Source organism: Drosophila santomea, chromosome 3R (genome assembly GCF_016746245.2).
Source record: "Drosophila santomea strain STO CAGO 1482 chromosome 3R, Prin_Dsan_1.1, whole genome shotgun sequence".
Lineage (NCBI taxonomy): Eukaryota > Metazoa > Arthropoda > Insecta > Diptera > Drosophilidae > Drosophila > Drosophila santomea.
The window spans coordinates 2,713,169-2,725,695 of NC_053019.2; the positions used below are offsets into that span (position 1 = coordinate 2,713,169).

At 44.4% G+C, this 12,527-nt stretch overlaps 1 protein-coding gene across 1 annotated transcript; it reads left to right on the forward strand.

The window, feature by feature from the left end:
* The first annotated feature begins 1 nt into the window (after window position 1).
* On the forward strand, window positions 2–1,660 carry LOC120453030 (tubulin alpha chain). Its single transcript, XM_039637550.2, has 3 exons — window positions 2–323; window positions 382–685; window positions 749–1,660. Exons 1-3 carry the CDS (start codon window positions 98–100, stop codon window positions 1,584–1,586), a joined length of 1,368 nt encoding a protein of 455 aa, XP_039493484.1. The 5' UTR covers window positions 2–97; the 3' UTR covers window positions 1,587–1,660.
* Window positions 1,661–12,527: the final 10,867 nt, after the last annotated feature.

Consider the following 12,527-nt stretch of genomic DNA (forward strand, 5'->3'; position numbering starts at 1 on the left):
TTCCTAGTTCAGATTGTCAAGGATTTGGTGTTAGTACATTTTGAAAAACGACTTCTCCACAGAAGGGAAATTAATGGATTAAACTAAGACACGACACATGTCCGGAAAGGGGGAGATCATCCAGATCCACATTGGCCAGGCCGGTGTGCAGATAGCCAACGCTTGTTGGGAGCTCTTCTGCCTGGAGCACGGCATTCTGGCCAATGGAAGAGTAACCCAGTCGCCCGTGGACGACTCATTCCTCACGTTCTTTGAGTTCACCGGCCATCAGCCGTGCGTGCAGCCTCGACTTGTTATGGTCGACACGGAGCCCACAGTTATAGGTATGTTTCCACCAAAACACTAGGATGTGTGATGTGTAATTTTAATCTCCCTTTTCAGATGAAATCCGTACCGGCTCCTACCGCAACCTCTTTCATCCGGATACTTTGATCACGGGCAAGGATGACAGTGGCAGTAACTTCGCCAGGGGCTACAACCTGATGGCCAGCGAGCTGTTGGATCGCGCCATGAATGCCATTCGTCGCGTGGCAGATCGCTGCAGAAATCTCAGGGGATTCCTAGTCTTTCGAGCAATCGGCGGAGGTTCTGGTTCCGGGCTAGGCACTCGCATCATGGAGAGCCTGGTTGAGGACTTTGGCAAGAAGATGACTGTTGTGGAGTTCCTCGTGTATCCCTCTCCTTCGTAGGTTGAGAAATTATTCTCACAAGCTCTTATTGTTATACCTGAACTTTTGTTTGTTTCTAGAATCTCTCCGGTTATTGTGGAGCCCTACAACGCACTGCTGGCTGCCCACTTCTCCATGGACTGCGCCGATGTATCGTTCATTGTGGACAACGAAGCCCTGTACGACATATGTGCCAATACACTAAATGTCCCTGCTCCCACATATACAAACCTGAATAGGATCATCGCACAAGTGGTGTCAAGCTTTACAGCCTCGCAGCGATTTGGCGGCGGATCGACCGTGAGTTTCCAGGAGCTGCAGACGAACCTGGTGCCATATCCGCGAATCCACTATCCGCTGATCAACTACGCACCACTGGTTCCCATTTCGCACTCGCAGTTCGTCAACATGTCGACGGCCCAGCTCACGGGTCAGTGCTTCCAGATGAGCAACCAAATGGTCAGGTGCAATCCCTCGCATGGCAAGTACATGGCCAGTGTGCTGCTCTACCGCGGTGACATCGCCCCCAATGAGATCAATATGGCGCTGGAGAACATCAAGCGGAGCAGGTCTTTCAGATTCGTCGACTGGTCGCCCACGGGCTTTAAGATCGGCGTGAGCCCCGTGCCGCCGTATTATGTTCCTGGCGGCGATCTGGCGCCCACCAATCGCGCCTGCGTGGCCATCTCGAACAACACGAACATCCGGATCGCCTGGTGCCGCCTGGTCAACAAGTTCGACAAGCTCTACCAGCGGCGGGCCTTCGTCTACCACTATGTAGGCGAAGGACTCGAGGAGGGCAACTTCAACGAGGCCTCCGAGAACATCTGCCAGCTGGTGCACGATTATCTGGAGGTGGATGCGTCGGCTCCCACCTCGCGACGAGATTCCGATCCGGAGGAAGGGTCGCCCAACTGACTGTGCCCTGTATGCGCCCCCTTCGTCTATATTTTTTAATGAGCTGCATTTTAATAAATTCGATGTATTTTATATTTCTAACGGGGTTCCCTAAAGACTAAGTGGGACTACGGAAAGTTAATTCTCCTCGAATATCCATAGTTGTGATCAAGTCAGAGGTAATAATTGCTAGCTGTCCTTTCAGTTCCATAAGCAATGTAACTATGAAAGACTACCAGTTGTAGAAAAACTTATGAATATCATCTAAGAGTATTTTCGATTCGGTCTGCAAGGGCACCCAACCCTTTTATTTCCTTCTTTTGCGAGGCTTTCGTCAGCTCGAAACCGTTGCCCAAATTAAGTATTTATGGTTGGCTAAAACAAACATTGACCCAGCCTGCAATTTGCGTTGCTTGACCCCAGCGCCGACAGGGGAAGGAAAAGGGGCGGATCAAGGGGGCTATATGGAGCCGATGGGCGTGGCCGGTCGGCCCGATATGGGGTATAATTAAAATGATCGCAGCCCAGGGGCCTAGCACGTACCGAGGCAAAAGTCGCGCTTATCGCGATCGCACCCAGGGCAAGGTCTTCCCGATCATCCCGGCATCTTCGGATGATCTTCATCCCGGGACAGTGGGACGGTGGGACAGGGAGACTGGTCCCTTAACCCCTTGGTGGCCCCTCCGATTTCGGCTGTGTGTGACGTGACTTACGCACGCTTAGTGCGCGATTATCGATGAAGGGATCTTGGCCAGCACGCAGACCGCTCACTTGGCCATCTTATCAGCTGGCTTTTGGTGTGGTCCGTGGTCCTTGCGCAGGATGACCGCTGTTATTAAGGGCATTATCATCATGAGATCCCGGTGCCTTTCCGCCAGTTCCTTTGTGTGTTAACTGTTGCTAATCTTAAATTGAAGTCGAGCCTCTCGCTTTTGTTTCGCAGCGTGAGAACCGCTGCGTGTGGCTTTCAGCCAAAGTTGGTTTTTATATATTTTTCAGGGGGTGTTAATGAGCTTAAGGAAATGCCAGAAGGACCACCTTGGGCTGACTGTTAGTGCGAATTAAGCTGTTATTCCGTTCGACATGGGCTAATAAAGCAATTCGCTCTGATTGCGAAAAGACGCGGCTATCTAAAAGGGTAGATATTGAAAAGTAAAGAAATGAATGGCCTGGAAGGACGACCCCTGTGCCACAACATTTGAAATATCTAGTTAACTCTGGGGCTGCCCTGACCTCCTTTATTTATGCACTAATCCGTGGGAAATGCTCGTCCAGACACCTGGGGCCGATTTATGCCACAACCGAGCGAACAAAAGGAACTACAACCACTGCTTACCCTCACCCGCAACAAAAGAGACAGCCATTCGAAATCCCAATTAAAGGTTGATTAACAAATGCTCTACGATTTAACAGGATTTCGAGCTTTTTGATTGTCTTTCAAAATAAATGTAAAGTTGTATTTTCTTGTCCAAACTTATTCTCTTCCTAGTCGCAGTAAACCAAATGTATAAAGTAAAGTGAAGCGTTACTTGAACATATTCTTAATCTTCAAAGTATAGTTCGAATAGAAGTGTTCCTAAATGTTTCAATGTAGCAAAACAGATCCTTGCAGTCTCCATAGCTCACTAAATGAGAGTATTGCGGAGAGGCAAAAATATTTAACAACCGTCGAGTGAATTAATAAAGCGCCTTGCGAGGCGGCCACGCATTAAACGACACACACCGCAGAAAACATGCAACGAATCCAGGCAGGCCAAAATCAAAAAAGAGGCAGGAAGAGCTCCAGCTCTATTCCGATTCCGAGGAGCCATGCCACATGTGTACGTACTCGTACTCGTAGATGCCACATGACTGACCACTCCAATGCACTGCACACTCCACACTCCACTTTTGTTATTTTGTTATTTTCGTAGCCGAGGGCAAACATTTTGGAATTGCAATTTTCGACTTCATTTCCAGGCTCTGAACGTCTGGGTTGCTTTGGCTTTATTCCTCCTCCTCCTTCTCGAGTTCGAGGCACAAGGCAACACCTACCAAGGCACCAAAGCTCCAAAGCACCAAGCCACCAAATGGGCAAAGCAACAAAAAACACCACAGCCCGCTGAGCCATCGGTGGGCGGTTGAAACCGAGGCAGGAAACAAAAGGGAGGCGACTAGACTAAGAAAAAATCTCCTCAATTCGGGAATATACGAGGAATATCTAGGAATCGGACAATACGACATAGGCCATACTAAATGGTTAGAATTATGTATGTACGATATTTTAAGAATTTACTATGAGTTACAGCGGTTGGTGTGGGTCAGACAGTTCTATCCTTGTGATTCAAGGTTGTTCCCTATTGAAAAAGTATTTTCTTTTTTTCAGATCTTAAATATATAGTTCTCATATTAAGAATTCCTGTCACACAAAGTACTGCAAGTTTCTAAATAAATATAAATGAGCTTTGCATAAATAGGCTAATGTTATTGGTATAATCTGATCGTAGTCAACAATGATATTTTCGCTCAGTGTTCGCCACGCAGCAAGTGTTTCGATTTATGTTTTTGCGCCTCGGCCGCCACAGCTAGCCATATGCTACGTGCTACATGCCACATGCTCTGGCCGACTCTCGACCGCGGCATTTTCATTCAAAATGTTTAACCAGCCCGCCGCAAGACCACTTGTTGCTCTTTTATTCATTCAATTTGTCAGTTTTGCACTAGCACAAAACGAAACCCAGTCGAAACTTTGGGAGAGGAGGATCTGGGGATCGGAGTCAAAAGGTTATCGCCACACTTGCTGCATTTATGTGGCCTCATCATGTGGCATGATCATCACGACGATGATAATGACGCCGATCTCTCCTGCGCTCCATGTTTACATGGCAAAATTATTAGTGGTAATATTTGTGAAATATTTGTTTTCTAATCTGTAAACACCAATCATATTAGCAATTTGAATATGACAGCGCCAGCTCCAAACAGTAACAGGCCTTGTTGTTGCTGTTACTTGTGCGCTGCAAAGAGGGTACATCGCTTTCGAGGAGACCTTGGGCACATTCCATGTATATGTATATTTATAGTAAAGGGACTATAGATATGGTATGAGGAATGAATTGACAGGGCCTGCACAGCAGCAATCAATGAAAACGAAAGAACAACATTCAAGGGAAATCTTAGAAAATGTCTCGACTTAATCATACCTCTTTCTATATAAACCGTAACATTGCTCCAGCTATTCGAGGCATTCTAAAGAGCATTTAAGTAGCTGGCTAAGCAAGACTCTTCCCATTTTTATAGGGACTCTTTGTGGTCAACGGTCAGTGGCTTTCGGCTAGTATTTCGGTTATTATGTTGCTTTTGCCGGTTGGCATCGATGGGTGGGTGGGTAGGTGGGGCGTGAGTTATTATCTATTCAATTGTTGCACTTTGCTGCTTCCTATTGCCTCGAGACATGGCAATGGATGTCGAACGCCAGCCCCAACCCCCAGTGCTCCTCCCTTTTGGAAATTTGCTGGCTATGCAGTTATGAGGCGACTGCCATGAAATTTATGATAAATGCCAAGATCTCTGCAGCTTTGAATCCGACTCGGCTCGTTAGCCGTCTCCCAAGCATCGTTTACAACACTTTAAGAGGATTTTACTGCCGACCCAGTCGTTGGCAGCCATTAGCAAGCCAATTGACATACTCCTTGACAGACAGACTCCGAAGAGCTCCGGAGAGCTCTAAGTGCATGGGATTTATCATTGCCGGATGGATCGTCGTCAGTGGCGATGGCGGTGGTGGAGTTGGAGGTGGAGGCGTTTGCCAAAAATGGCACAAATAACGACATAATTTGGCCACAGATCTGGCCAACATCGCAGATCAGCAGCACAGCAAAGCACTGCCCAGGCCGCATTTGAAGCCAAATGGCAGGCAACTTGCAACATGCAACTTGCAACTTGCGACTCGAAACTCTGCCAGCGACAATCGACATATGCAAATTGACTGTGAAACGCAGACGACGCACGCCGGATAACAGCCAAAAATGGTGTGCAAATCGTTAGGCCACTTTGTTAGTGCACTGCGCGAAATTTGTGAGGGAAGTAAATAAATTGCATAAATCAGATTAACAGGAATCCTTTAACCAATAAAGGAAATAACTAAATTCATAGCTCAATTTGAGGACAAAGTAATTGAATTCTTCGGTAATAACAATAAAAGATCTTCATCAATATTTTTTATATATAATTTTGGGGGACAGCGGAAATTGTCTTTTCTGTAATATTTAAAATATTTTATTACTTCTCAAAGCTCTTTATTTTTACACATAAACTTACGTTATTCCCAGTGTTCCAGTCGTGCATTGCATAGCTCGCACATAAATAATTCAATTAGTTAAAGCAGAAATTAGCGGGCAACAAACAGTTTGTGAAAAGATTTGCCAATCTGACAGTCTTTGATCTCTCGGGGGCCATTTGAGCCGGCAGATGACATCATCTAACTAAGCCATGACTAAAAAACGGCCAGATCAAATGGATTTTTATGCCGCTTGACTAAATGCCCAAATGCTTGGCTGGCTATCGGCGGTTAGCATGCGAAAAGCATAGGCCAAGTTTGAACTTGAAATTCCATATTAAGTGCATTTTGAAATAGAACCGAATGACTGAAACTGAGTCGCACTCCATTGTGGCATTTATTGGTTTTTTTTAACTTTTGTGCTGGCATGGTAATTACTCTGGCTAAAAAGCCTAGGCAGCCTTTTGGCCCGCTACAGCCTTGCAATTTGAGCAACAAAAAAGTCAAATTCTGCACTAAACGCAATTAATCAAGTGCCTTGGGTCGTGCCTGGCCAAATGTTTTCCACTCCTAATGATGCCGTGGTCATATACTCTATACTCTGTACCCTGCCCCCTGCCCCCTGCCCCCTGCACCCCTCTCCTTATCGCCAGAAATTGCTCAAATATGGCCTGGGTCAAAGTTCAAGCCGACTGCAAACTGTGCTTAATGTCTCACTTATGGCCAAAAGACAGAGGCTTGGTCTTCGTTGCGTGAGAATGTTTTGGGGCCAGAATGCCAGCCAGCCAGAAAACCGCGAGGCGTTTGTCAAGCTCCAATTTTCCGCGATTCGCAGTCACGTGTCTCGAAGCCAATATCTTGATGGATCGGCCTGGCCAGCTGGATATCTCGATTGGAGAGTCGGGCATTGTATGGCCTGATAATTTGGCTTAAATGCTTGGCCAACTCCACTCAACGGCCGTCGGTAATCACGGGGTAAATTAAGGTACATTCCATGGCGACTTTGGATTACCCGCTTTTTGACTTTTAATATTTTTCAAATAAAAAATATATTTAGTTCATAAAAATGAATCTATCTAAAGAATGCAAAATTATTTTTTTTGGCAAACTGAACATTTCATACTTGTTTTATAGTTCTTGAGGTATACCTCTTTAAAATACAAATATAATTAAAGGTCTTAGGTATGCATATATGACTTTTCAAAATCTAAATATTTGTACGAATTACCATTGATCTAAAAAAAATACTAGTCGTAAAAAGAAATGTGTTTGTTTAGCATTCTTAGGGGTAATAAATTATACGTTGATATGAACCAATCCATCGAAAAGCAGCTGAAATATATGTATGTGTCTACGCATAACCCATCCGATATACCCGACTAAATTCATTTGTACCTTGTATAAAAACTGCCTTTGGAAGTCGTTCCTAATCCTAATCATTTTTGAACGCCTCACGAGGCGTCATAAATGCGCTCATACCGGAGATAAAGACTGAGACTGAGGGGCAGGAAGATAGTGGCTGGTAATTTTGCATTTTTAAAAAACATTGCCAAAGTGTTACAATTTCCATTAGTTACAGTTATTTGGCCGAAACAGAGAGTGAGGCAAGCGGGCTCAACCAGGCACAATTATCAACTTTTTGCGTTGATTACGATGATGGATTATAACACTTTGCCAGTGGTTCGACCACTGGCGGCTAGAAAAACTGGACCGGCCGACGAAAACACAGCGAAATTGAATGGGCGCCACAAATGGCAGCACTTGGGGGCAGGGCAGCTCCCAATTGCCATTTCTCGTATGAACATACATAAATGAATACTCGTACATGTGGCACACACATTTGAGGTATACTCGTGTGTAGTATAAGTGCGTCTGGCATCCTGCACTTGGGGGCACAGAAATTAATTTAACAGCTTGACAGGATTACGCGGGAACAGGGTCAGCAAAGCAGAAAAACCCGCTGACAGGCAGCACAAAAACTGATTGGTCACAAGTCAAAACCGGGAGACAGCCCAAGATATTATGAACCCTGGAGGCCATGGCGAATGTGTCCAGCGGCTGGGAACCGTGGCCAATTAGCGGACCATTTAACACGTGGCCAAAATGAAAAGAAACCAGGGGACTGACCCGCCGTGGCAGAGACACCAGAGACACAGGTGCATGCCACTCCATCTCGCTGTCTCCGGGTGTGCTAATTGAGCCGCGATCTATGACAAACACAAATGTATTCGGGGAGGTTCCGAAACATGCAATTGTAGGATGAGCTGAATATGGCATCCGCACCAGGGAATACTCTTGAAAGAATTTCATTGCGAAAGTTCAGCTGGTCTGTAAACAATAGCTCACATTTGTTAATATTTGTGAGTGATCCCTCCCATTGAAGCATCTTCTTGTTTATAATCTAAAAAGAATAAACAGGTTTATTGTTTTTCCGATAATCGGATTAACAGCTGCTTGAATAAAGCTGCTTCCGATTAATCTAATGCTTGAATAAATATGAGAGGGGATTAAGTGATGTCTGCGAATTTTTCCCGAATTTATTTGTTTTAGAAAAAATTATGAAATAAACAGATGTTCCAGTAAATTAAAAATGTTGATGTTTAGGGAGCCAATAAATAAGTTGCTATATAATGTTTGGCATATTAAGGAAAACAACTCTTGGCTTCCCTGAAATAAGTAGATATAAAATTGGAGAATACTTGTACATATTACCCAACGATAGGGTATATAACCTCAGAAGTCGGCTTAACGATCATTGACTAGACCATTTGCTACATAAAGTGGCATATGCAAATATGCCGACGATTAGGACTCCGTAGTCCGACTGGTTACTGGATTGGACTGACTTTTGACTGCTGGCTACTGGCTCCTGGCCACTAGCATCTCCACCGACTGCCGCCGGCCGATTAATCAATGATAAATCCGAAATAGATAAATGACCAGGCACATGGCAAATGTTGTGTGGTCCCCCATTGCAGCGCTGATCACCTGCTGTTGCTGCAGTTGCTTCTGTTGCCTCTGTTGGCTCCAATCTGTTGGCCAAACCCATTGGGCCAGCCGCTGTTTCCCTGCTCCTTGGATTTCAATAGCGGGTGCAAGATAAATGCTCCACTGATGATGCTGACAGAGAGCCAGCGTTCAGGAATGGGAATAGTCTGGAATCCAGATCCATCTCCCCCTGCATCATCGGCTTGGCCATCATCATCTGCATCGGCTCTTTATGGGCATTGTCAATGTCCCGGGACGCATTTGCATCGTACGGTTAATTGTGACCGCTATTTGTTGACCAATTGTGGGTGGCAGCCGCACCACACATGTTCTGCACCACCAACACCACTGAGCCACCGAATTCGGCATTTCTTGGCATTCTGCATATCCCGAAAGAAAAAACTCAGAACGGGCTTTGGTATCCATTCTTGCTTGGAGAACATATTCTCTACTTGAGGGTATCATAATTTTCTTCAAATCTGTAATTATTTGGAATATATACTTCGCATTGCATCACCTAACAGATTTGGTTTGTTGTTTTAAAATGGCTGAGCTGATTATTAGTTTAATTTGGTTTGTCTAATCGGCACGTTCGGCAGCAGAAACCTTGTGTTTCCAGTTTCTCTACAGGCTAAATATATTTTCCTCTGCATCGCATTATATATTAGACATATTATACAAAAGTATCATAGTTGTGAAATTCCTAAAACAAAGGGTATTTCAGTAGGCCTTTCACAAAGCAAGTTCGATGTGGATACGTTTCCGCATCTAAAGGGGTATTGCCTTGTTCTACCCTCCATCCTAATGCTCCTCCTTTGCCATTTGCGGGTGCGAGTGTGGCACTCTGATCCAGGTTCGCACAGGTGGCACTTGGAGTGGTGACACCGCTGGGGACTCCAGTGGTCGTGGACGTGTCCTCCTGCGAGCTTTGCCCTCGTTAGCTCAGCACGTTGCACGTTACAGTTGCAGTTGCAGCTAGCCGGATATCTATATATAGCCAACTGGTGTGATTTTGATTCATGGCGCGATTATATGTGCGCACGCAGTTTATCTTCTTTTCTTATTCCTCTACGGTTTTTTCCCTTTTTCTTCTTCTGAGCAGCAGCACAGTAGCATTGGCCCAGCATGAAGGCCTGAAACCCGAACACTTACTGGAGGAGCTCCAGCCGGCGCGCTGGATCCTCCGATACGCCGATCCGCCGATCCCTCGATCTTGTGGCCCTTGCTTGTGGCACTTAACATTTTATTGTTAATAAAATATATTACAAGGCGCAATACAAAAGGCCAACCGGGTTGCGAGCCGAGCTCTCTGGCTTTCAGGCCCAAATGCGTTAACGAAATCATCCACCACATCCTCCGGCCCCGTTCCAGATCCTCTCCAGGTGGAAGCCCCCCGAACCTCCGCCCCTGGAATGTCGCGTGAGTTCGTGTCGTACATTTAACGCGTGACTCCTTTTGAAAATTGTTCATAAATTTTGCGTTTAACAGTAGCAGAAAGGCAACGGCAATGGCAAGAAAAAAACAGAAAAGACCCACAAAAGTCAGTCGAATACAAGATCGTTGAAGGCTGTGGCCGAAGAAATGGGTAACTGAAATAATCGCAAATCGGAAATTGAGTCTGCAGACTGACATTGATGCCCTTTAAGAACACCAAGTTTATTTGGGCAAATGAAATAAAATAAAATTGCTTATTATTAACTTATTGTATAAATAAGACCTAATTATTAGAATTATATAGAATAAATAATATATATTATATTTTGGTCCCATGGTGAAACATTAATTTGTCTCAACTATGAAGATTATAAAAATTATAGAAAATTATAAAAATCTATAGTTAAAATGCCATATAATGAGTTAAGAACGTGATGCTTTTTCAAGCCCGGTTTTATGTAATCCCCCAGCAACCATTAAATATTGAAGTACACACCATATCCGACAAAGGGCATTCCATTTTCGCTACGAATTTTTGGGTTCTTCATTTGGAGGCAAGTCAGCGAAAATGATTTCACAAATCCGACAGATGCAACGAACACGGACCATGGCGACAAAAAAAAACTCTCTCGCCGAGAAAATGAATTAATGAATCAGAAAACTTATCGATTCGCGGCCTTTCGCTCATTATAATGCATATGCAATATGTGGACTCAGAAATTTATGCGACCAGTCGAGTATTTCTAATTAATAACACACAAAATGTAATCAGCAATGTTAATTAGGCACATCCGCTGCTCGATTCATTCAGCGTTGTCACCTCCACTCCACGTTCGTTTCATTCATAAAAATCCGACAGAGACTCTGTCACAGTTTTTGATTCGGTTTTGGATTCGACGTCTGCCCACATGGCAAAATGTTTTTGGCTGGATTTGCATAGTTCGTAAGCCAAGACGAGTGATCGCGGCTGCTGTGGTAAAAAAGGCACCAAATCGTTAAAGATTCAAAGCTTTTAGCCCGAGAATTGCCAAACCGGTTGGCAGGTTATGAAACTGTTTCAGTTTCATCGACTTCGTGCTTCTGCGGGGTTTTTTTTTCGAGTTTTGGTAAAGTTTTATGAATGAAAGAGCGTAAAATTTGCATTTGAAACACGTGAAGTACCTCTCGAGATTACTCATACGCCCCGGTGAACTTTGGCAAAGAAATAGCTATTCAGTGTTCCTGGGGAAACGGCTGAATCCACTGTGAATCAACATTTTGCTGACAGGTGCGCCAAACTGATTCATCTGCTTGGCTATTCAAATAAGCAATTTAAATTATTATTAATTTATTGTTTCCGGTGATATTCAGTTTCGAGTGTTGCCAAGCTCAGAGCGATAAATAATGTATCTATAGAAAAGCAAACACATTTAATGCTTTAAGCACTTGTCAAACTTTGTCCCCTCCAAGTGTTTGCTCCATTCCATTGAACTATCCCCACAATGTGGCGCCAATTATGTCGGTGGCGAAATGATACCTCAACTCGCCTGATCACCCTGATATCAGCCTTTGGTCCGCCTTTCCAAACAAAAAGCCCCAAGACGAGGTCAACCCAAGCTGTGCAATCGACCAACTGCCTGACTAACTGACTTACTGACTGACTGAATGACGGCCACGATCTGGACGATAGACGTTAGACAGGCAATTTGTATACTTTTAAAATAGCTTCAAATGCAACCCAGCCAGCCAGCCAGCAGGCACTCCAGCAGACAACCTGTGCGCTGTCCGATCGCCAGAAACGATTGACCGCAGCAAACACAACAATACGGATTCGGTTTACTGGCAAGCCGAAGGTTCTAATACTCTTACATGGGATGTGCTTGCTAAGAAATTAGAGATATGTACCATATTTTGTATATTTCATAACCGAAATCTGAATCATTAGTTTGAAAAGATATGGGAGATTTGGTGTACTTATCAAGTAGAAGATAATACTACCAATTCTACAACCTGGTCCGTTTCCCAAAAGCAAGACTCGACTTTAGGCCAACATTCAGCAAAGAAGCCAGTTGGAATCATCACTATTGGTTACCGGCCCATTAACTCAAAGCAAGTTATCAAGCACAGAGGCAATATTCCCTTTTCTCTAATATATTAAAATTTACTTTGTATTGAATCAAGGTAAAGATGCCATTAAAATGGATCACATACCTGATACCACATCTCGTATCCCCCATGATAGAGCAAACAGCGCATGCAAATTAATAGCCAACTGTGGCCGAAAAATTAATTGATCACTCGAG